Source organism: Ruditapes philippinarum, unplaced genomic scaffold (genome assembly GCF_026571515.1).
Source record: "Ruditapes philippinarum isolate M1 unplaced genomic scaffold, ASM2657151v2 ctg255_1_1_1_1, whole genome shotgun sequence".
Taxonomy (NCBI): Eukaryota; Metazoa; Mollusca; class Bivalvia; order Venerida; family Veneridae; genus Ruditapes; species Ruditapes philippinarum.
The window spans coordinates 180,625-207,499 of NW_026854839.1; the positions used below are offsets into that span (position 1 = coordinate 180,625).

The 26,875-nt window shown below is 34.0% G+C and overlaps 1 protein-coding gene across 1 annotated transcript; it reads left to right on the forward strand.

The window, feature by feature from the left end:
- LOC132741235 (deoxynucleoside triphosphate triphosphohydrolase SAMHD1-like) lies at nt 1-25,916 on the forward strand. The gene is made up of 14 exons (XM_060729361.1): nt 1-2,035; nt 2,490-2,650; nt 3,199-3,314; nt 3,619-3,689; nt 3,959-4,123; nt 5,327-5,374; nt 14,122-14,331; nt 14,587-14,678; nt 17,076-17,129; nt 18,427-18,592; nt 18,924-19,013; nt 19,673-19,777; nt 22,516-22,662; nt 23,405-25,916. Exons 1-14 carry the CDS (start codon nt 1,946-1,948, stop codon nt 23,603-23,605), a joined length of 1,716 nt encoding a protein of 571 aa, XP_060585344.1. The 5' UTR covers nt 1-1,945; the 3' UTR covers nt 23,606-25,916.
- The last annotated feature ends 959 nt before the right edge of the window (nt 25,917-26,875 follow it).

Genomic DNA, 26,875 nt, shown 5'->3' on the forward strand with positions numbered 1-26,875 from the left:
TCGATGCCTTTTTTCAACCTGTTCAACGTGTTCTATACACGCAAATGCCCCAGCTCAGATTCTTGTAACAATTTTTCAAAGATGTTTACCAATTCATTCATTTATGGACAGAAAAAATGCCAAACCAAACGTAAACACAATAAATATATAACATGACAATCATAGAGTTTGTGTTTTACTTGGGGAGAAATTGGCATGTCATTGCTATGATTTGTGATGAAGTTGAAAAATACGTTTTTAACTTTCCAATAAACTTTTATCAAATATATATAAATACAAGGCCTTGCTATTGAACCCTATGACCGCAAACTCCATCTAAACTTTAAGGACCACCTTAGGTATGTTCCTTGTAAACATGAGACATTGATTTTAATACAAAGGCTCATTAAATGTTTAAAAAAACTATTGTTAGCACAAGTGACCTTCACCTTGTGACTCCCAACACTTGAACATCCAAAGTATGTTCCTTCCAAATATGAAAAAACATCAGTATGTACTTTCCAAATATGAAAAAACACCAGTCTATAAATAAAGGCTGTTTGGGCAAAAGGGTAAAATCTATTTTTTGGCACTGGTGATGTTAACCCCTATCTCAATCCAAAGGAAAAATTCCATGCAAGTAATCATCCTTTCAAATATAAACCATCAGGCAAATGATAAAGGCTGTATAAGCAAATTTTTAGAAATCTATTATTGGCACACTTACGTTGTTTCAATGACCTCTTACTCAATCTATGCAAATTTTCTTGCCAAATATGAAAAACATCTGTCTTTAAATAAAGGATGTATGGACAAAAGTGTAAAAATCTATTTTAGCACTGGTGAACTTAACCCAACTGACCCGTAACTCCATCAAAATAAAGAAAATTATCTAAGTATCAAATGTAAAAGAAATCAAAAGAATATGGTTACACCTGAAAAAGTGTAAAAATCTACCCAAATGACCCCCAACTTTTCATACAGAAATGTTAAAATTCAATTTTTACACCAATGGCATTGACCCTAATGACTCCTTACTCAACAAAATGTTAGCGGACCTTTGAAGGTATCCACCTTCCCAAGTATGGAAAATATCATTAAAAGAATAAATCCAACTTGCAAGAATAGACTAACCATACATTTAGGCCCATTTTCAAAGTGAAAAAAAGGCTAATAACTGGGGAAAAAAAGATGGCACAATTATATAACTTGGCAATATTATATATTTTATATATAAGTATGTGTGGAAATTATGAAGCCATTAACATACAGCCCCTGCAAGTATAGGTTAACCATTTCAATTTTTCAAAGTACGAGAAAGGGCAATAACTTGGAAAAAATGGAAGTCATGATTTCATAATTTGCCAATATCATGTAAGTAAGTCTGTAGATTATAACGCCATTGGTAAAGGTAGAACTTAAGACAATTCCAACTTTACCAGGAACATATGATGGACAGACCGAAGGACGGTTTAACTACTATATGTCCGGGGGTATAAAACCCCAAACCGGACCGAATTTAAACTCATTTTGAAATATCATAATCATATGTTTAAAGGATATAAAGCTATAATCCATGCAATTTTTTTTTATAAAATACTTCAATAGTAAAATTATATTGCTTCCATAAAGTTATGATCGATTCTCAAGAGTTGTAAGATAAAAGATGTAAGTCTTTGTTTTTTAACACACACAAATATAGTATTTAAACATAATAAAATGTTTCGGTCATTTTGCTACTCTAAGTAAAGTTTACTATGTTGAGTTAAGCAATGCATGCACTAGTCGTTTTCAAGGCAATTCACTACCGTATTTGTTTAATACAAACACATTTTTGAAGTATTCAATTTTAAAATGCAAACAATAATTTTTGTACCAGATACATAACTTCATATTTTTGATGATTTATTGTTATAATGTCTTTAATCATTAGTATATTTTCATGTTACCATTTTGATAAAAAATAATGGAGGAACAAAGGGAGCAAACGCCGGAGGATGTATTGTTTAGTGAGAGATCCACAGCTGTTTCTGACACATACTACAAGAACAGGAAGGTTTAATCATTTGTCTTGAATATTTAAAAATCTTTAAGAAATATAGCCTTGACTACCAGATTTCGTTGTTATGATAATTTGTATAAAGTATCATTGAAGCCTCTGTAAACACTATGTTAATGTAGTAAAGGTGTCCAATAACCTTTTTGCTCTTTTTGATAAGATTCAATTCAGATGACATGTCATGCAAATGAGCATGAACATTTTAGAGGGGACAGACACGCGCAATGTGTTAAGAGCGTGAATACTAGTAAGGGGTTAAGGAAATACCGATTGATTTTAAACATTGTCTGGCTATGTCATATGTACCTCTTACTAAGAACAGATAAGAGAAAAAATCTACAAATGCTTGCCGTTTTGACGAAACAAAGTTTGTATTAGATAGAAATGTTTTAGATATGCTACTATAAAGAGTATAGTTAAGTAAAGTTTATCATTTCATGTATATTTTAAGGTATTTAACGACCCTATTCACGGAAACATAGAATTACACCCAGTGTGCATTCGCATCATAGACACGCCTCAGTTTCAGCGTCTGAGACACATCAAACAACTAGATACATGTTACCTTGTTTATCCAGGTGCCTGTCATAACAGGTTCGAGCACTCAATTGGGTATGTGTTTCTTTTGTATAATCTTTTATGCGCCCACTCTAAGGGGGGATTTAGATTTGTCCGCCCGTCCAAGCATGCGTATGTGGTAGTTGTGAACTGTGGTTTTGCGAGAGTTATCTTCCTTGACTAAATAAAAATTTGCAATTTTCAACTTATGTTGTGCGTAGCTCAAAAGGAAATTGAGCTAGAGTCATGGAATTTTTCACGAATGTTGTTATATGGGGAAATATGTAGAATTTCATTTGTCTGTGTACATCAGAAGACTGACAAAACAGCGGATTGTGGTATCCGTATCCTATAGACATATTTTTAGTTTAATATTTTTATGAAGGTTATAGAGACTTAAGTTATTTTAATGGCACTCATTTGTCAATGCAATCTAATCTGTGATCAACGGAGAAAAGCCAAAAGAAATTATAAGGCAGGAAAACTTAAAAAATAATTTGAACAATTAATTCGCAAAATTAAATGTTGGCTAATCATTAACTTCTCCCTTCTTAACTTTCTTCAGCCTAAAATATCATACACAATTGAAAATATTGTTGCAGTGTGTGTTATCTAGCTGGAAAACTATTGAGAACAATTCGAGATCGTCATCCGGAAGAACACATAAGTCAAAAAGACATTCTGTGTGTCGAGATAGCAGGACTCTGTCATGACTTAGGTATTTATTTTCTTTTATGATAAAATAAATCCAAACTATTTCTATACCATTTGGTGAAGGTCTGGGTAAATAATTTGTGTAAAAAAATCAAGATCATTCTCTCTCTGTGTTTGTTCAAATTGTCATTTACATTGTGCAAAGTGAGAAAAAAATGAAACGCGTTTTAACGCGTTTTCACTAAAATCAATCGAATCGCACAAGAATCGATTTTTCATTTTATTCTGAGCATATTAATTTTTAACTTTATTATTATTATTTGATTTTTGAAATATTTGTATAAGCGTGCCTGTAATTTTTGTTCTAGGCCAAGGACCATATTCCCATGTATTTGAAAAGAAATTTATGCCAAAAAAGAATCCTGAACAATTGTTTTCAGTGAGTGTTTTTTAAGATAAATAGGGTAGTTCCACCATTATCTGTTCACTTTCTGTGCACATATAAGTCTTCCTGTTATCTTTAAAGGGATTGAAAAAGAGAAAATATACTTTGTTTACAATAAATGTTTATAAGATTCTTGAATACTGTTTATAACTCATTTTTCAGTTATTCTAATAATTACTCGAAATTTCATTAACAGTGAGACATAATCATATTATCAACTTATTATGCTCGAAACATAACAAGATACATTCAATATTTTTTAGCATGAAAAAGTTGCTCGGAAAATGTTTGAGTATATGCTGAACAATCGAAACTTGAAAGAAGATATTCAAAAAATACTTCAGAAATGTGAGAAGCTTACGTTTGAGGAAAATGACTTTACATTCATATGTGAAATGATTGATGATCCAAAAACCATTGACGCAGAAGTAAGACATTTATCTTGATGAAGTATTTGAGAAAAAATGCACCGTTTCTTCGCTTTGTGCATAAACATCTGCAGAAGCACCAGATTGCATTTAAAATGCTTCTGTGTTGTTATATTTTCTGGTCCTTCGGGATCATTGATGCCAACACTATAAAGTGTTGAGAATTGAGTACCGCTCAAGCCGGTGCTAGGGGGCGTGAGGGATGTTGCACTTATTCATTATCCCTCATGTACAGACTCAATCAAACCGAGTCTGCAATTCTTATGTTATTATGTTGTGATTAATGCTTCCGAGGGATCACTTTGTTTCCAGAATTTTGTACTTCACAACAGCAGGTGTCAAGTGCTGTGTGGCAGCCGTAAAAAGTTGCCCCGTACTTCACTTCAGTGTTGTTATATTTTCTGGTCCTTCGGGATCATTGATGCCAACACTATAAAGTGTTGAGAATTGAGTACCGCTCAAGCCGGTGCTAGGGGGCGTGAGGGATGTTGCACTTATTCATTATCCCTCATGTACAGACTCAATCAAACCGAGTCTGCAATTCTTATGTTATTTTGTTGTGATTAATGCTTCCGAGGGATCACTTTGTTTCCAGAATTTTCTACAAATATTAATGCATCAAACACGTACATTAGCGCTATTCTTGCATAAAAGTGTATATCTAATTTCTTTTGGTCTGCGTTTTATTATTTGAGTTGCTCGTTTTTCGAATATTATAGAATTTTGTTTCGCCCACTTTTGAGTGTTGACAATTATGTTTTCACTACGAATTTACCGAGAACGTCATTTCAGTCAGCTATATTTATATGGCGATCATATTAAAAGTAACATAAAACATCGACACTTGTTTGCGTCATTTAAGTATATTTCCTCTCCGTTTAATTATATCTACGAGCGGAGTTTGTATGCAAGGGTAGAAAGTGAGTGATGAACTTTTAAAAGGACATCGATAGAAACCACTGACACGAAAGCATTTCGCTACAAGAAAACAATTCAAGAAGAGGCATACAATTTAATAGAATATCAACAAATGTTGTAACACATGTTGAAAGATAGTATTTGTAATTGCAATTGTATTTAATTTCTTTAAAACTTTCTAAATAATTTCATACAATTTATAAAAACTATAGTATGTTTTAAATATTAGTGATAATAAAATACAGTATAAGCATAGTTTTTTGACAATTCATTGATATGTTTCAGATTTGGCCATACAAGGGCCGGACATCAGACAAAAGCTACATGTATGAGGTTAGCCAAGAAGTGTTTGATTTGCAAAAATATAATCAGAATTAACATACTTAAAAATACTGGTTAAAAATATGAAAAACAAGATCAACAAGGAAAGGCGGCGTTCAATGAACGCAACCCCCATATGACCCAGCAACAAGAACCAATGGCAAGGAGCCCAGGCGGAAAGCTACTCTCCCTAGTAACCTAAACATATTTGTTGCCCGTTATCAAATATGCACAGTAAAATTTGCAGTTTCCACGTAACGGTTTTTATGTTTCACTTGGCACATGTATACACCCATATTATCACACCCGTTAACACATAACGACCAGGACCGCTTGATGCAGGTACAACTAACTATATAAACGTCAGTTTGAACCGGATTTCTGAGTAAGTTCTTCTGTTTTAGTCTCATTTTATGAACATAATATTTTCTGTGTTACATTATTTATGCAGCAATAGTTTGCAGGATAACCAACCGAGCAAACAGATCTACTTGTAACCAGTTTACGGATGTGTTTATAATATAAGTCAATATTTACAACCTAAAACTTTGTTACTGTTTAAAATTATAGAATTATAAACAATGCAAAAACTTAACTTCATTTTTTTCTCGTCAGACAAGACAGGTATTAATCATCTAGTTTCATAATGTAAAAGCCTGTGGTAAACTTTTATTTTTTCATTACCTTTTTTTAAAAAAAAACATCGAAACTACAATGTGTGGGATAGTAGCTTTAAGTGACTCCAATTAATTAAAAAAAAAAAACCTTTTCAGTGTATGTAAAGGTTTCAGTTTTGATAACGAGATGAATGTAAGATTGTAAAAAAGAAAACGCCAACAAAAGAAAGTTTCTGTTTTTATACTCAGATCCCCATTCAAAAACAAACATTTCAGACTCAATATGATAGAATCTTAAACATAAAAAAACAGTTACTGTACGATGATCGACGTTGACAAGGCAATTTTGTGCAATTTTTTGGTTAACAAACATTTCAAAGGATTAGATATCACATTGAAGATTCCATGATAACGCATTATATATACTTTAAAAAAACCAAATTGTACCTGTTTAAGTTAATTCTGCTTAAGCCGGGCCTTGTGGGCGCAGGCAGTGGCTTGCAATTACAGTACCGTCCATGAACAGGGTCAATCACACCGAGCCTGTGAGAGACATCATAAAAAGGATATTCCGGCTTTTCACTCAAAAAATGTGTAAGAACCAGCAGAAAAAGCGGCTAATAGGCTTATTTTTGTGTCACGTTATATTACAATAATACTTTACAAAATGGACTAAGAAGAATAAATGTGTATTCTGAAACAACTGCTTTTAAAAAAGATATTGCTAAAGATCATAACACGAATATTTATTGCCTTGAAGTCCGAATGGATGGAAAAGAATTTCTTATAATGTATTGGACTCCTAAACTGCATAAAAACCATACAATATGAAAAACAAGATCATCAAATAAGGGCGGCTTAGGATATGTTGCCTGCTTTTTAAATTTGTCTTTTGACGTCTTATCTGTGATATGCAGGCTTCATAACCTCAGATCCCCTTTCAAAATTCCATTTTATTTAGTTCCGCCCATTGTTTTCTCGTTTAGGGCACACGCATTCTTTTACTTGGGGACCATACGCCGCTTTTCATGGAATGACACTACTGTGTCACATTGAAGGTTCCATGATAACCGCCGTATGAACACATCTGCGGATGTTTCTAAATTCAAATTTCACCATTTTAGTGTTTAAATGTTGAATTCTGCTTAAGCCGGTGCTAGGGGGCGTGGACGGTAACTTGCAATTTCCATTACCGTCCATGAACAGGCTCAATCAAACCGAGCCTGCAACATTTTCAATTTTGCCGTGTTGGGCTTTCTTTAGGGATTCTGTATTTTATCTATTTTATGATCACATCCGTGTTATTTGTGCCGTGTGGCGGCTGTAAAAAGTCTCCCCGTACATTTAATCAATGATGTTATATTTTCGATCCTTGAAGATCGTTCAGCACGACATTATTGTTGTGCTTGTGGTATTTTTTGTTTCAACTTTTCGGCATTTTCTATTTTGGTGGTTCCAATATTCCTACTTGAATAATGTTGAATCACCCTTAGGATATGTTGCCTGCTTTTTAAATTTGTCTTTTGACGTCTTATCTGTGATATGCAGGCTTCATAACCTCAGATCCCCTTTCAAAATTCCATTTTATTTAGTTCCGCCCATTGTTTTCTCGTCTAGGGCACACGCATTCTTTTACTTGGGGACCATACGCCGCTTTTCATGGAATGACACTACTGTGTCACATTGAAGGTTCCATGATAACCGCCGTATGAGCACATATGCGGATGTTTCTAAATTCAAATTTCACCATTTTTGTGTTTAAATGTTGAATTCTGCTTAAGCCGATGCTAGCAGGCATGGACGGTAACTTGCACTTTCCATTACCGTCCATGAACAGGCTCAATCAAACCGAGCCTGCAACATTTTCAATTTTGCCGTGTTGGGCTTTCTTTAGGGATTCTGTATTTTATCTATTTTATTGAAATGAACGCAATCCCCAGACGAACCAGCAACACAGGGCCACCGACAATCAGCCCAGCTGGACACAAAACAAAACGGGACACAAGGCAAAACAGACAAGATTCATTGCTAATTGTACTTCTTGAACTACATGTTAGCTGTTTTTTTATTGACGTCTTGTCTGGCTGCCATTGAGACACGTTTTATTCTATATTGTGATAAAATTTGAAAACAAATTCAACATGGACGGGCGCGTTTAATGAACGCAACAATAACACAACCCAAAAACACAGGACCAATGGTAAGAAGCCAAGTATGCCACCAAACAAAAACAGGACAGGACACAAGGCAAAGCACGGACGAAAAATGGCTACTTTATAACAGATAAAAGGAAATAATAGAAACCGACAAGGAAATTAAAGAAATATAAAACAAAAAATATAAAAGGTTAGTCCATGCAGACTCGACACTGGTGGACGCTGAACAATGAACGCCAAGCAATGCCTTGAACAGGCTCAATCAAATATGACAAACAAGATCAACAAGGCAAGGCGGCGATCAATAAACGCAACCACCAACATGACCCAGCAACAACAACCAGCGGCAAGGAGCCCGGGAGGCCAAGCCTGCAAAATTTTCAATTTTGCCGTGTTTGGCTTTCTTTAGGGATTCTTATTTTCTCTATTTTATCGCCACATCAGCGTTGTTTGAGACGTGTGGAGGCTGTAAAATGTCGCCCGTACATTCAATCAGAGATGTTACATTTCCGATCCTTAAAGATCGTTCAGGATGACATTTTTGTTGTGCTTGTAACTTAATTCTTTCGATTCGGCTATTTTCATGTTGGGTGGTCCCAGTATTCCTAACTTGAATACTGTTGAATCACCCTGAGGATATGTGCCCTGCTTTTAAATTTTCTTTTTATCGTATTATCTGTGATATACAGGCTTCATAACCTCTTAAAATATGATAAACAAGATCAACAAGGAAAGGCGGCGTTCAATGAACGCAACCCCCACATGACCCAGCAACAAGAACCAATGGCAAGGAGCCCAGGGGGACCCCAAACAAAAACAGGACAGGGCAAAGACAGAGCACGGACAGGTTAATCATTAAATGATAATTAATTTGTAACTGATTAGGAATTCAAAGAAAATAAAAATAGGCCCACAAAGGGGAAGGGGACAGGAGACCGGGGGAGGGGGTGGGGAGCAATCAAAGAAATAAAAACTAAAGCCAATTTTATTTAGTTTCGATCATTGTTTTCTTGTTTAGGGCATACGCATTCATTTACTTGGGGATCATAAGCAGCTTTTAATGGAATGGCACGAAAGAGTCACATTGAAGGTTCCATAATAACAGTCGTATGAACACAATTGCGATGTTTCTAAATTCAAAATTTCATCATTACCATAATTAAATGTTGAATTCTGCTTAAAATATGAAAAACAAGATCAACAAGGAAAGGCGGCGTTCAATGAACGCAACAAAGCCGGTGCAAGGGGGCGTTGACGGTAAAATAGGAAAAACAAGATCAACAAGGAAAGGCGGCGTTCAATGAACGCAACCCCATATGACCCAGCAACAAGAACCAATGGCAAGGAGCCCAGGCGGACCCCAAACACAAAAAAGGACAGGGCAACGATACGTTAATCATTAAATGATAAATAATTTATAACTGATTAGGAATTCAAAGAAAACAACAACAGGCCCACAAAGGGGAAGGGGACAGGAGACCGGGGGAAGGGGGGGGGGGTCAACCAAAGAAACAAAAACTAGAGGCAATGGGGAAGATACTTACCGTAGACGAGAAAACAACAAGGGACACAAGCAAAAGTGTCACCAAAACAGTATGAAACAACATAGACATACATCTGAGGAACACAGTGGGGCGCCGCCTTGGAACGGTCAGCAGCATAATAATGACTGCTGGGGAGTTTAAACCGGTTAATGGTGCACCAAACCTCGCTCTTAGCCCGACCATGTTCCTAAAGACGAGACAGTGTAAATAAAATGAATCCCCGCCAAGTGAAATTCTAACAGTTGTCATGGTTACAAAAGGTTAAATAAGTAAAACACTAAAATGATCATGTAGAAACATATAAAAGTAAACCCAATGACCATAACAAAAGTACTCAATGTCCTAAAGGAAGACAGAGCAACAAGAAAATCACCTACGAGTGTTTATAGGAACATGGTGGGGCTAAGAGCGAGGTTTGGTGCACCATTAACCGGTTTAAACTCCCCAGCAGTCATTATTATGCTGCTGACCGTTCCAAGGCGGCGCCCCACTGTGTTCCTCAGATGTATGTCTATGTTGTTTCATACTGTTTTGGTGACACTTTTGCTTGTGTCCCTTGTTGTTCTCTCGTCTACGGTAAGAATCTTCCCCATTGCCTCTAGTTTTTATTTCTGTGATTAACCCCCCCCCTCCCCCCGATCTCCTGTCCCCTTCCCCTTTTTGGGCCTATTATTCTTTTCTTTGAATTCCTAACCAGTTACAAATTATTTATCATTTAATTATTAACCTGGCCGTGCTCTGTCCTTGCCCTGTCCTGTTTGTGTTTGCAGTCCGCCTGGGCTCCTTGCCATTGGTTCTTGCTTGGTCATGTGGGGGTTGCGTTCATTGAACGCCGCCTTTCCATGTTGATCTTGTTTATCATATTTTTTGCACTTTCCAGTATTGTCCATGAACAGGCTTAATCAAACCGACCCTGCAAGAATTTCAATTTTGCCGTGTTGTGCTTTCTTTAGGGATTCTGTTTTTCTCTATGATATGGTCACATTAGTGTTATTTGTGCCGTGTGGCGGCTGTAAAAAGCTTCCACGTACTTGTAATCAAAGATGTTATATTTTCGTTCCTTGAAGATCGTTCAGCACGACATTATTGTTGTGTTTGTGGCACTTTAAGTTTTTACTTTTTGGTATTTTACTAATTTGGTGGTTTCAATATTCCTACTTGAATAATGTCGAATCACCCTTAATATATGTGGCCTGCTTTTTAAATTTGTCTTTTGACGTCATATGCAGGTTTAATAACATCTAATCCCCATTCAAAATTCCGTATTGTTTAGGTCCGCTCATTGTTTTTTCGTTAATGGCACACACATTCTTTTATTTGGGGATCATACGAAGCGTTTCATTGAACGGCACGAAAATGTCACATTGAAGGTTCAATAATAACAGTCGTATGAACACATCTGCGGATGTTCCTAAATTCAAAATTTCACCATTGCCGTGATTAAATGTTGAATTCTGCTAAAGCCAGTGCTAGGGGGCGTGGATGGTTACTTGCACGTTCCAGTACCGTCCATGAACAGTTAATGTTACTTTTCCATTGCTTTCTTTAGTCGACCCATAACTTGAAGACTTTTGGTTGGAATTCAATATTACTTCATACAATGATCAAGCACATTTAGATGAAGTGCAGTGAATAAAAAACAATATGATACAAGAGGGCCATGATGGCCCCGAGTCGCTCACCAGAAACAACTGTTTTTCAGTGAATTTTTAAATAGTCCAGGTCAACTTCAATTTGCCTCTCTAGTTGTACGGTTTCCCCGACACTGATTGTTTTTTTTTTCTTTAAAGTAAAAATGATAGGAACCAAGTTTTGGTCAATATTTATTTAAGATAACATAGGTATACTAGTCAACTCAGACAAAAAGTTAACATTTCAGGTTAATTATCTTACTCTCTTATAAAAATGGGAATCTTACTCTCTAATAAAAATGGGAAAAATTGTAACTTTAACTATAAAGAGGAAAAAGGCAAAAGGTTGTTTTGATGAAATGTATTCAGTGAACATGAAAACAACTTTACATACATTGTATGAAACAGTGCAAAATTACTTTCAACAAGTGATAACCAAGTTTACAAAATGTGATTCTGAATAGAAATTATTGAAACTGATATTAAAATAGCACAAAAAATAAAAAATGACATACAAAGATGCCGAATAAAAAGAACTAAAATACAACAAGCACAACAATAATGTCCTGCTGAACGATATTTAAGGATCGGAAATATAACATCCCTGATTGAATGTACGGGCCGACTTTTTACAGCCTCCACACGGCACAAACAACGCTGATGTGGCGATAAAATAGAGTGAGATAAAGAATTCGTAAAGAAAGCCCAACAAAAAAGCCAAACAAAAGCCCACAAACATTGCAAACACCTAAATAGATAAATACAGAATCCCTAAAGAAAGCCAAACACGACAAACTGTAAATGTTGCAGGCTCGGTTTGATTGAGCATGTTCATGGACGGTAATGGAAAGTGCAAGTTACCGTCCACGCCCCCTAGCACCAGCTTCAGCAGAATTCAACAATTAAACATGAAATAGTAAAATTTGGAATTTAGAAACATCCGCAGATGTGTTCATACGGCGGTTATCTTGGAACCTTCAATATGACATTTCCGTGCCATTCCATGAAAAGCGGCGTATGGTCCCCAAGTAATAAAAAGCGTGTGCCCTAAACGAGAAAACAATTGGCAGAACTAAATAAAATGGAATTTTGAAAGGGGATCAGAGGTTTTGAAGCCTGCATATCACATATAAAACGTCAAAAGACAAATTTAAAAAGCATGCAACATATCCTAAGGGTGATTCAACATTATTCAAGTAGGAATACTGGAACCACCCAACTAGAAAATGCCGAAAAGTTGAACCTTACCACAAGCACAACAATAAAGTCGTGCTGAACGATCTTCAAGGATCGAAAATATAACATCATTGATTAAATGTACGGGGAGACTTTTTACAGCCGCCACACGGCACAAATAACACGGATGTGATCATAAAATATATAAATACAGAATCCCTAAAGAAAGCCCAACACGACAAAACTGTAAATGTTGCAGGCTTGGTTTGATTGAGCCTGTTCATGGACGGTACTGGAAAGTGCAAGTTACCGTCCACGCCCCCCCCCCCCCCCAGCACCGGCTTAAGCAGAATTCAACACTTAAACATGAAATAGTAAAATTTTGAATTACGAAACATCAGCAGATGTGTTCATATGGCGGTTATCATTGAACTTTCAATGTGACAGTTCCGTGCCAATCCATGAAAAGCGGCGAATGGTCCCCAAATGAATAAAATTATCTTCCTTTATTCTCCCCAAGTGAAATTCTGAATTTAACAATTGTCATGGTTACATTATACAACATTCTGGAAACAAAGTGATTCCTTTGGAAGCATTAATCACAACAAAATAACATAAGAATTGCAGACTCTGTTTGATTGAGTCTGTGCATGAGAGACAATGAATAAGTGCAACATCCCTCACGCCCCCTAGTACCGGCTTGAGCGGTACTCAATTCTCAACACTTTATAGTGTTGGCATCAATGCTCCCGAATACCCAGAAAATATAACAACACTGAAGTGAAGTACGGGGAAACTTTTTACGGCTGCCACACGGCACTTGACACCTGCTGTTATGAAGTACAAAATTCTGGAAACAAAGTGATCCCTGGGAAGCATTAATCACAACAAAATAACATAAGAATTGCAGACTCGGTTTGATTGAGTCTGTACATGAGGGATAATGAATAAGTGCAACATCCCTCACGCCCCCTAGCACCGGCTTGAGCGGTACTAAATTCTCAACACTTTATAGTGTTGGCATCAATGATCCAGAGGGACCAGAAAATATAACAACACTGAAGTGAAGTACGGGGCAATTTTTTACGGCTGCCACACGGCACTTGACACCTGCTGTTGTGAAGTACAAAATTCTGGAAACAAAGTGATCCCTCGGAAGCATTAATCACAACAAAATAACATAAGAATTGCAGACTCGGTTTGATTGAGTCTGTACATGAGGGATAATGAATAAGTGCAACATCTCTCACGCCCCCTAGCACCGGCTTAAGCGGTACTCAATTCTCAACACTTTATAGTGTTGGCATCAATGATCCAATTAATGAAAAATTAATAAAACGCATAAACGATCATGTAGATATGTAGAAAAAGGTACCGTCTGAAAGGCTTTAAGAACTGTCCACTATAGAGTCCTTCACTTGGTCCTTAGATGCCATCAAGGGGAAAATGTAGCGTCCAACTGTAGAAGAGTGGAACTAATGCATGTGGTATGCCTTAAAATAATTGGGTCTTATTTAATGCTTTAAGCTTAACTGGTTTCCACTTTTTGTGTAATTTGATGTAGATCGAATCAATAAAGAAATAGAGTAATGGAATCCCTAAAGATCATCTAAAATATCTTTTTTTATGTTTTAGATCGTTGCAAACAAAAGAAATGGTATCGACGTTGACAAATGGGATTATATTGCTCGTGACAGCCTTATGCTTAACATGAAAGTAAATTTTGATTACAGCAGGTGCTTCACGAGAGCAAGAATTATTGAATGTAATGGGACTTATTATAGTGATGACACAAATACAGCCTCCCGACAAGTAAATCGGAAACGAATTTGCTATAGAGAAAAAGTATTTACCTGACATAGACATTTTCATTTATTTGCAAAGATAATAAAAGTTTGTTCTAAATTTTGATTACTGCTGGGTAAAGTAATATAATTAAATTATTAACCCTTTGCATGAATTATCATTTACTACAGTATTCTTTCTTGTTAAAGGTAGTTTTATTTTGAATAAAGTATATGTGCATAAGGAAATTTGACATATCACACCTTAAATATACAATAGATTTCAGTCTTAATTTTGTTATCATATACAATTTAGGAGGCACAGGACCTTTATGACATGTTCTACACGAGAATGACTTTACATAGACGGGCTTATCAACACAAGACACATAAAATCATTGGAATAATGTATGTATTTGCTGTATAAATTAAGTTTTCATACAAATGTACCAAGTTTCAATTTAACAAAAAAAATAGTTATATATTGTCCTTCTGCATGTTATTATGCTTCTCTTTCACTGTCCCACATAGATAAACTAGAATAATACTTCTGATGCAAAAATCATTTCTAGATCACTTTTCATTGTATCTCGTTTGAAAGGAAATAATTAAAAACTAATAATTATCGAAGTAATACCGTACTTTGATTTGCATTAAACATAATTTGTTAGTTATTCTTTTCCGTTTTATCACATTCACGTGTTGCTTTTGCGACTCCGTAAAATGCATTGCTATGCCGTGGTATTATTTGCAAACAATGCGTAAAAGCGCGCGAAAGCTTTATACTATAGGCACGTCAATCCAAATATTGATAATTCTTACCATATGATCGCATAATTTCTTTTACTCAACTCGTTCAGTGAATTCAGCATTGAACCTACGCACATTCAAGTATCTCTTTTTGAAAACTTGATTTTTATAAGAGTATTTTTCGTTATTTTGTTATAATCTTTTTGAGATCATTTAATACCAGCAATTTGCTCACTGTCTTCATACCAAAAATATATTTGCCTTTTCCATCTGTTTGTACAATTATACTATATTATTTAATTTTACCCGTGAAATATGATTCTAAATCAGTCAAATATAATTCATATTTTTTAAAAATGAATATGAAATATAAATATGAAAGTGGGCGGAGTCAAAACTCTTAGTTATCTTATTCTTTCGCCATTTTGTTTGAAAAATCTGATGAGTACAAAACAACTTTTTTGTTGAATTTTGTTTTGAAAACTATCTAAAATTATAGAAAATGGTCTAACTAAGAAAATAAATCCAAACACAAATATCTTTAATTCAGTCATTAACGCTGTACAGACGTTTAAAGAGTTTTTTACGTGACGTCACAATGTAGCGCTAAATATCGCGTGGGAATCAAGACACTAATTATATTACTGCGCGCTGTACAATTGCAGTTGCGTAGCAAGCAAGAGGGTTCATAACCATTTTTCTTTGATTATTTAATTAAATAAAAGAGTGGCGGCATGGCCGAGTGGTTAACGCTTCGGACTAGTAATTTTATGATCGCTAGCCGCATGGGTTCAAACCTTGACGGGCAAGTCGTTGTTTCCTTGAGCAAGAAACTTTACACTAATTGCTCAGTACTGGTTGGTTCCAGGAACGGATTCGAAAGTGTGTTTATAAGCTTATAGCTTCTTACACAATCGAACTACAATAAATTCTGTATATCTTAACCAAATAAAAAGGTTATGTTTTCGTTTTTCGTGAAATATGGTATATATTTTCATTCAACATGATAAAATGCCACATATTTTCACTCGCCGTCCCTGCTCGTGAAAATATGTGGCATTTTATCATGTTTCGTGAAAATATATCCCATATTTCACTCAAACGAAAAAATATCCTCTTAATATTCTTCGTTCTCACTTCATATTTTTATTATCCAACGTTGGAAGCTATACGCTTATTGAAACACATTCACATACGCATCCAGGATTACTACAAGGATATCCATTGAATTAATATCCCTAATCGTGTTGGACAAATAGAGGACAATGTTCCTGGGAGTATCATAATGTTACAAAATTAACAAAAATTTAAAAGTGTGAAGCAAAAGGATACAAAACATTAAATACGTAATACCATATGCCATTCATTTAAAATACTTAACTATATGAATTTCAATATGATGATTCAATTGTATTGAAAGTATTATCAGATTCTATGATTTCACATGATTTAACTTTGGTTTACTTGGCAATGCTAATTGTGTAGACATGCATAAATGTTTTACAAAAAGAATCTTGTTATTACAATTGAGATTTTTTATATCTTAAACATACAGTATATAGTGGTTGCTGTATCGACTACAACAATAACAAGTATGAAGAAGTCGGAAATGCAATGGCACAAAAATATACAATAGAGAATTTTGTTCTTGTCAATTCAGTTTAAAAAATCATTTTTCAAATACTTCTTCAAGTATGCTTGCCATAGATTCAATGGGCAATACATTGAAAAATAGCAATTCTCCTTAATGTTATTTTTTTATCTATAAAGATTCACATTGATATCTCCAATTACTCCAACATTATACACAAAAAACTTATTTTTAACTGCACTGCACATATCCGATATAAGGGCATTCAATCTGTGAAAACAATGTTAAGTTGTTATTACTTATATCTTTAGTAAGCCGCAAGACACAAATTAAATATAAAATATTTCAAAGGACAATTACTCCATGGTGATTGTAAATTAATGTGCATGTGTATTGGCAAATACAAATTGAAACAAGTTAAAGTATGCATTATATGGTCAAAAGCATCTTCTGTTTTATTTCAGGATTTTCGATGCATTAGACCGAGCAGATGAACATTTCAGAATCAAAGGGAAAAAGTTCGTATATAGTGTTGTTTGTATCGTCGTGACCTAACCATTTATCAAACCTCTAAGCATCTAAGAGGTCTTTTAGTATAAAGAAACATATATATTTATAAACATTCTATACATGTGTACACTTTAATCTTTATGTAACATTTCTTTAAAATTTGATTAAAACATTCTTTTTTTCCATCTCGGAAAAGCACAACCCTCTTGAAAAACTAATATGTCCTAAGAACCTAATCCCAAACCGCTCTAAGTATCTCTAAAATTCTACTGTTTAGTTTAGTCAATGAAGTGATTCTCATATGAATATCACATGACATTGAAGTACCCTATAGGATGCAGATACATGCTTTAAGACTTTTAACGCTTCTTTTATTCATTTTCACAAAAAAATTAATAGTTAATTTACAGGACTTACAAAGGTTATATCAAATTTAATGAAATTACACAAAGTAATGAAATATGTCATGTAAATATCTGTTCCTATGTATTGTTGTCATTTGACAGCAGCAGACATGTCTGTCAGAAACTAACCTTTTATACACACAAGTTGATGATATCATAGTCACTTCTAGTACAAAATGGACAGCTAATGGATTAAAGGTTTGAGAATAGGTTTGATTTGAAATGTACATGTATGATAATTATAGTAAATTACCGAGGTTCACAAGTACACGTATATAAATATGAATTAATGGGCTGCACACTTACTGTTGAAAAAAATACTTTCTAGATATTATGTCATTACATGGTTAGTTATAGTTTACAAGTAACTTAACATGCATCTCATTATGTTTCATAGACAATAAATTGTAACAATGTCTGTATAAAAGCATGATAAAAGATGATGCTTGTGTCAATTTCATTTCAACATCATGTCTTATCTTTAATTGCTTTTTTTGTTACTGAGGTCCACCATTTTAACCAAAAGGTATTTGTTCGTTACCCAGTCTAGACTGTGAGACAAAAACATTTATAAAATGACACACTTAGAAGTTAAATGGCATCATCATCTTTCGCCTAGTTTGTATTGTACATGTATTATCTTTCAGAATCGAGAAAATATATCAATATATCTACAGCTTAATATGAAAAATCAGATGTTCTGTAGGATTTTCTCAACGCCAGTAGTTAATCAGTCACATTCATTACGGGAAGCTAAAGTAATAAAACGCACACACGAACGCGCGCACGCGCACGCAAACTTGTCCTTCTGAAACTCTTAAAGAAATGTGTGAAAACTTGTATATGCTATTATGTTCAAACTATTATGATAATTATAATTAATTATGTTTTTATCCGTCAGAATTTCAGAAGCTGTTGACGATATGGCAGTGTATACCTATTTGAATGATGATGTCATACAGTTGATTGCCAATGATCCAAATGAAAAACTCGCAGAATCAAAGCAAATCATAGAAGATATTATGTACAGACGGTTATACAAGTGTGTATCTGAAACACACTGTCAGGTAATTGTTGCTTGCCAATTTTTAATCAAGAATACAAAGTTATTGTAGTAAGAGATGCATTATAAACATATTGCAAACTTAAACAAACTTAACGACTCTAGCGATGTCATGACATCTCTAACAATTTCTTTCGCAATTAAGCATTATTATTCAAATAATGATTTTACAGGCGGCAGTGTTTTCAAAGATAATGAGAAGTTAAAACCCACTAAAATGACTGCTTACAAAGTCTATTTCTCTTTCGTTAGGTCGATGTTAATGATAACTTTAATTAACATATTAAACATTTTAAAGTTTATGAATAGTTAAACAACTGATTTATCTTTCATAGGACAAAAACTTATCAGAAAAGGATTTAAGAGAGGGTTTAAGTGAATATTTTCCAAGTACGGGCATAGAAGAAAATTGGTTCCATTGCGATGTAAGTATTACATTGTAAAAGACTTGCTATGAATCTAAATCATAAGCATTTTAAATATGAATTATATCAAAATTTGATATTTATTTAAGGTATGTATGTAAACCAAGGGACAGAAAATAAAGATTGAATCTGCTTTTCATGTACAGAATCAAACCGAGTCTGCATCTGCAGTTTTCATGATTTTATTGTTTCAATGCTTTCGAGGGAAGATTATAGACGAGATCATTTTTGCATGACAGGAATTATGTGTTGATGCATTTCATAATGTTGATATTACTTTGATAGAAGCTAATGTTCTGTCAGTTATTAAAAATACATATAAGATTACATTCATTTTTTTAAAGCTTTAAATTTTATATTAATGTTTAAAAAGATGAAAACTTACCCTGTAATTGACCTATTTTCTCTTTCACATACGGTGTTAAAGCGCACATCTGGATCAACGGAAATATTTTTTTACCCATGCTAAATTTGAGATCCATATGGGGTTCACCCCCTGTTAGACAGTTCTCTGTACAAATTTAATAAATAAATAAAAAGTCTTAAATACATGATTATATTCACAACACAAAATATACAAAAGAGAAAATTACCAAGAAAATTAAGAGAACAGTTTTCAGTTTAACTCAATACTGTGACGTATTACATTTGTATTGCAGATTGTAAAGTTCAATTATGGAATGGAGGATAAAAACCCTTTAGAAAACGTGCGATTTTATACAAAAGAACGCTTGAATGAGCCAATAAAATTAGAAAAAAATCAGGTAAAGACTTTCAAGTCCAAGTATGTACATGCTTATTATGAGCAAATTTAAAGAAATAAAATATATTTTGCGTTTTTGTCCGAAATTTTTTTTATTGTAATGGTTACGCATATACACTACGGTATACCGTACCCCGGATATTGCTCGATATTATGAGGACGCGACTTTGAGCGAGGAAAGAAGGTAAGTTCAGTGATGATATTTAGTCATTTTGAATTGGTTTGATACAAATACTTCGATAATTTCTCTGGTTACTGAAAACCCAAAAATGTTGAAAAATAGCTGAAATGTAATTTGGAGGTAAAATTCGTCTCTTTGCTCACGTGATAAATGAGATCGGATCAGTCAAATTTGATGTTTTTGTGCATATACTTCCTTAAAAGAAAAACTTGAATCAAGTGAAATGTGATAATGATGATAATGTTTATGTTGTAAATGTTCAATCAACAATAGAACCTCAGGTGACAGTGCATTTTGAGAATAAATACACATGTCAGTGTACCGAGTATTGCGTTGGAGTTGCCCGCCGGTGTCACGAGTATTGCTTTTTAGTGTAACGAGTATTGGTTATCAATATAGAGTAAATGCAAGTAGTAAACACAGAGTATTTACCACATTTAATTTTAAATATTTCTTATTGTGTATACTTATTTACACTATATGTGCTGAATATGCAGAGTTCGGAGGTACTTTACTGGAAACATCTGCAAATAATCCAGATTTTCATTCCTGCTCATGAAAAATCTCGGTCGAACGAACTCAGCAATTTTCTGTGTTTACAAAGTTCTCGTTGCTATCGAAGGATCAACCTTTCCAGAATTTGTTAATAATTATTGCATATCTTACTTTAAATAGTAAAAAAATGCATCCAAAGTGCATTAATGCTGCCTCAAGATTGTCAATATTAGACGGTATTGAGCAAGTGTGCCAAAATCTAATATCAAACGACTTCCTACTATGCCAAAAATCCATATAAAGGTAACTTTCGGTCATTTTGCACCTGCACTCTAGCAACGGCAGACCGTCTGCACGTGAAATTTGTCATTAGCCATGAGTTACCGTATGACTGCCGAGCGGGTACAGCTCAAAAAACCGAATGATGGATTTTGATAAGATTATGATAAAGGGCAGCAGATGCAATAAAAAGGTTATGCTCCTTATAACCTTATACCTTATAAAGGCATGTTTTGAAGGCTTTACACCCCACCCCTTTTGACGCCTCAAATAGTGTAAAACATGCGCTATTTAGGCCCCAAACATTGTTTTTTTGTTTAAGAAATGTTGTTCACAAGAGTGGTTACTTTTTCGGCGCCACCCCACCCCATTAAAAAGGTACATCAAGGGGGTGCCACAGGGGGATGTGCCCCCTTCTGTTTGGGGGTTTGAAGTGGGGCAGTAGCCCCTCTAATCGCCGAGCAGATTTGGGACTTGTGGGGGGAGGCTAAAATGGCCTGAGGCCGATTTAAAGGTACCGTGTAATCAACACCGAAAAGCCTTAGACTTTATATCAATCAAGTGAGAAGTTGCTGCACCTTGAAATCAGTTTTGATGCGAGAAAACAACGCAAAATAGAGATTTTTGACAATTTTGAGACGTCCCCCGTTGCCATGGTACGTAACTGGAAATTTGAGCATGCTATCCCACAAGCTATGGTCCAGCCAACATTTGTGCCCAGTTTGATCAGTATTGAAGCATTTTTTATAGTTTCATAGCAGTTTGAACTTGTAACAGGAGACTTAATTCAATGAAAACAGCCATTGATCACAGTTTCTTGAGACATGTATTTAAAGATTTTTATCGTCAATTTTGATGGTTCTATCCTGCTCCCGACCCTGCTTCCGACCCTACACACACTTTAACTTTATTTCATCCATAGTGTGATTTTCACTCAAATGGGAAATTAAATCTGTATTTGCCGTAGAAAAAGAACAGTAATAACACTTAAAATGCATTGTTGAATCAGAATTAATTGAATAAAAATCATATAAACAGTTCATTATCAGCAAAATAAAATGGAATCAATAAACAGACGTAAAAATTAGACAAAAATATCGATTTTCCATACTAATGTGCTTATTCTGTTTTGCAATACATTGTACACTAAAGTTGGGCTATCTTGCAATACTCTGTACACTTAAAATCAATACTCGGTACACTTTCTTTTATCTTTGTTGGCCTGTATCTTTTTGTACTTTCACACGTTTTGCCTGAAATTTGGACAAAGCATGCATGGATTGTGAATAAAAAAAATGCTCGATTCAATTTATTTATATTGGTAATATAATAATTTCTAACGATTCTACAGTATCGCGGTCAGTATTTTCTAGTTAGCAGCGGATCGTTTAGGGGTAGTTTAATCAATTTTACAAATACTTGTAATACTTTTATGTCTTTTAGAGCTACAAAAATACCTCTAGATATATAAAACCCGTTGAGATAAATGAAATAGCCATTAGTTTGGAAAATATCGTCGCTGAACTTACCTTCGTTCCCCGTTCAAAGTCGCGAAATGGGATGAAAGTCCTCATAATATCGAGCGCTATCCGGGGTACGGTATACCGCACTGATATATGTAACATGATTATTCTAGACAAATAAGCGTGCTAAAATTTTTAAAATACTAATAATTTATATTTTACTTGTGTTGTGTTGCAATCAAAAACGTATAAATTTGCAATGCAGCTATAATTTTAAATCATCAAATATTTGACCGTGTAATTGATCGAAGCATTTAACAGGTCTCCTACGTACTTCCTGACGTCTTTGAAGAGTGCGTCATACGCATATACTGTAAGTGTGAAGATAAAAAACAAGTAGAAAATGCAAAAAAGCTTGCCGAAGCATTTCGAAAATGGTGTAGGGAAAAGAGTTATCCATTACCAAAGGTAAAGATATTTCCCCGTTTTGTTTGATATTAATTTTTATTTAAATTCTTTTTTTACAGTTTTAGTATAAAGCTTAAATAGTGTAAATCTTCTATCATAAAAAATTCGATACTAAATCATTGGAGAAATACATCCGTTTACTTCCGGGGGAGAATCTAGCTTTTGATACTTGTGCTGGCTCTATATTATCTACAGCGACTACAATTACACGTTATTTTGTCTATGTCATGGTTTAAGTCTAGACATACTTTATACGACAAAATGACATACTAGTATTAAATATAAAATATCATATTTATGACAACTGTTCGTCAGAATGACTTTTTAGCGATAACTTTTGTCCACTACTTATCCAATCACATGATAGTATTTAGAAAAAAATGACAAGCATAAGGTGCATCGATGCAATCTGAAGATGCTACAATAAGTGTGTATTGGTCTCAAAAAATATACATATAATAATAAAAAACTAAAACTACATTTAAACATACATTAATGAAGATAGTGTTTAAAAGATCATGTGGGTTGTTTTATCTTATAAAACACATTTCAAATTTAACACAGTGTTTCCTGCTTATTGAAGAGTGCAATAATTGCTTTAAAATATATTGAAAGTTATCAAACTCTTTTATTATCCAAAATTATAACATGAATTATAGTTTCACCGAAGTTTTAGAAAATTGTTTCAAACCTATTATTTAACACAAAATGGAACAGAAGTATTAGAATGGATTATTTGTAGGAAGCGGCGTGCATCCAAACGGCAGTTAAACAACGAATTGAAAGTGCATCAGATGAATCAAGTGCATCCGACAGACGGGATAGTACTGATACTGCTCAAGCAAATAAACAATTGCCAGAACCTGCAACACTTGAAACGACGGATGAGCAGCCTCAAAGTTTCAATAACGGTGGAGTGGACATGCGTTCAATAGAACAATAATCTTAACAACAAAATATTGATAATTTATAAACCCAAGGTTAAACTAGATTTATCAATGAAACTATTTAAAGAATGTAAACGGAGTTTTTGTAATTACAAATAGTGAACAAATTCGTCATTTTATTGAATTAAGTGTTTGTTGATCCCTTTTAAAATGTCGTCTCATGTACTTTATTATATACATATAAGCGTATTTTATACTACTGAAAAGCTTTTAATGTGCAAAAACAAAACTTAAATACCAAATTAGGACCGTTTTCACCATTAGTGATCATTATAGCACATTCTTTATTAATATTACATTTTTTAAATATTACAAACAACAAAAGTAACAAAAAGGATAACAAAAACTAGTTTGCAAACATAATTATTCAAGTTTCTAATCAAAATGATATAATTGACCAGATTTTTCATGTGAACACAAGTCGTCTGTTCGTACATAATATATAAATGTTTTCTATTTACTGATTTTGGGCTTAATCAAAATTGACGTTCCAAATATCGATACGAACAATAAAAAGTGTTTTAACTTGGATTTGAAAAAGAGAAATTTACTAATTATATTAACCTGAATTAATTCAAGTATTGCGTTAGGAATGTCTGTCAGTGTATAAATTATATTGATGAAAAATGTCTGTAATGCCCCATTAAAGTTGCTGTTTAGGGCAATAATTTTTCTTTTTTTTTGTAGCGCTTCATTCTATAATCTGTGAAAAAATTATGCCGTTTACACAGAGGAAAACGAAATATAACAATATATTTTGTTTTAAATCTGGATCGTATGCTATTTGTTTATATTACCATGTGCTATGATATTGTGTTAATTGTGTAATTACAGATAGCAAATAAAAAAAAACATTGAGCTCGGAAGGGACAAGGAAATCACATAAAATTTTGAATGCATGGTAGTTGTATAATGACAATCTCTCGGTTACAGATTATGTAAATGTTTTAGATAATTAACTCTTTAATCAAACCTGATATAAAATATCCAGTCAAAAACTAGGTCATAAGAGTTTAAAATAGAAAAGCTTTTAACACTCTAGAGGCTGCAGTTTTGATCAAAATATTCTAAAAATTTGTCAGGAAGGTTGCTTTGATTATTTCTAGGTCAAGTTCGAATATGGGTCATGTTCGGTCAAAAACTAGGTCACAGGAGCTAAAAATAGAAAAATCTTGATAACACTTTATTTGCTGCAGTTTTGATCTAAATATTCTGGAATTTTGTCAAGAAGGTTGTTTAGATGATTTCTAGGTCAACTTTGAAGATGGGTTATCTCCGGTCATAAACTAGGTCACAGGAGCTAAAATAGAAAACACTCGTTTACACTCTATAGGCTGCAGTTTTGATTCGAATATTCTGCAAATTTGTCTGGAAGGTTGTTTTAATAATTTCTAGGTTAAGTTTGAAAATGGGTCGTCTCCGGTCAAAAACTAGGTCACATTGCCCAAATATGGTATCACCTTTTTAACACACTAGGGGTCACATTTTTTACTCAATTGTCATCAAACTTGGCCGGGATGCTTGTCTAATACATTGCTTGGATGCGGTTGATGGGTCAGGGGAGCGATCCAGGGCCATCATGGCCCTCTTGTTATGTAATGTAATATTGTTTTTTGTTTGTTTTTGTTTTGCTTTTCATAATAGCTAGAACAAGACTTTTTGTGATATGCCATCAATGGCATTAGACCTAAATGGAGATAAGGAGAACTGTTTTTCCCTTTTTGTTTGCATCTTTTCAAATTGGTTTGCATCGAATTGAATTTATGTAGAATTAATGTATGATTTAATTTCGCCAGCTTGTTGTGTCATACCTCTTTTTTATTGCTTTGCATGAATCGTCTGTATACTTTTATTGCATTAAATATTTATATTCGAGTATTTTGTGCAGCTATAATATGAACGGAGACAAAAACAGGAAAGAAATCCTTCTTATATCCGATTTAAAATAACTTAACGTAAATTGTTCTAAAACGGAAGACCTGTAATGTAATAACCAATTACGTTGAAAGTATTTTGTAACAGACGTAACAAAAACCACAAAAGAATTATGTACGGCTGTTGATGGCAATTGTAAAATACATACTTTTGATATTATATATATCTAAAAGGGATGTTCAATGAATAATGACAGCATTTGTTATAGCATTTCCTTACTTTAGATATTTTTAGACTTCAATTAATCAACATTTTACAGTTTTCAGGTTTTTAGTTATATAGATAGCAGTTAAACAATGCATTGCATTAAATTACTTATGTTTTTCTCTGTTCTGTTTAATGTATTCTTTGACGTGTGAAATAAGAATTAAAATTGCCAATACCATATTGTTCATTTTCCTTGTTCATTTACACTTTTATAATAGCAAATTATGATATGTTTTGTTTGACTTAAATAGCTAGCATAGGAACTTTGACATGGAATATCATGGATCAGCCATTACTGGAAACCAAAGACATTGAAGCAGTATATTGACAGTCAAGCATGTATATAATATATATAATATGTTGTAAAGAAGCAACGAACACATGGACACATATTGGTTTCTAGGTATCCTTAATAATGTTTACTATACAAACTAAACGACAAAGTGTTTGAAACATACTCATATCACGCATTATAAAATATAATTTATAAACTTCAAGAGTTTTGACCGTGCGATTTCTGAACCTATTCTTTAAAATTTAATTTTATTGAGGGTCGCCCATCGTTTTTCGTTTAGGTCACACGAACTCTTTATGACTCTTTATTCGTCGCTTCTCGTGGAATAGCACTAACGTGTCTCATTAGAAGTTCTATGATAACCCACGTATGAACACATATGTGGATGTTTCTAAATTTGTATTTCACCATTCCTATGTTTAAATGTTGTATTTTGCTGAAGCCTGAGCTTGAGGTGTGGGGGCATGGATTCACACAGTTCAGTCAATAAACAATCTCGAGCCTGAAACATGTTCAAATTGTAGCTTTGGACTTTCTTTAGGGATTTTTATTTCTCTCCATTGATTCAAATATTAATAATAAATAAGTCAGATATGATCAATTAAGCCTTGTATTTTACTGTCCAAGATCACCATTAATTGTTCTAAACATAATCTCGTTTATTCAGTCCAAAAATCAATTTCAAATCACTATCGTACTCCCTCCATTCTTGTGATAGTGTAAGATATAAAGGTTATCATACATTATTCTAATAATCAAATGTCTACATTCATAGGTGATGACCCTAACGGAACACAGTATTTCATTAAATTTTAAGTGTTCAGGGCCA

What these genes read in the sequence shown, in the direction of transcription:
- LOC132741235 (XM_060729361.1), top strand. Translation starts at nt 1,946, where the DNA reads ATGGAGGAACAAAGGGAGCAAACGCCGGAGGATGTATTGTTTAGTGAG. An exon ending in AGGTTCGAGCACTCAATTGG is followed by an intron (nt 2,651 to 3,198) that starts GTATGTGTTTCT and finishes ATATTGTTGCAG; the next exon opens with TGTGTGTTATCTAGCTGGAA. An exon ending in TAAAATTAGAAAAAAATCAG is followed by an intron (nt 19,778 to 22,515) that starts GTAAAGACTTTC and finishes AGCATTTAACAG; the next exon opens with GTCTCCTACGTACTTCCTGA.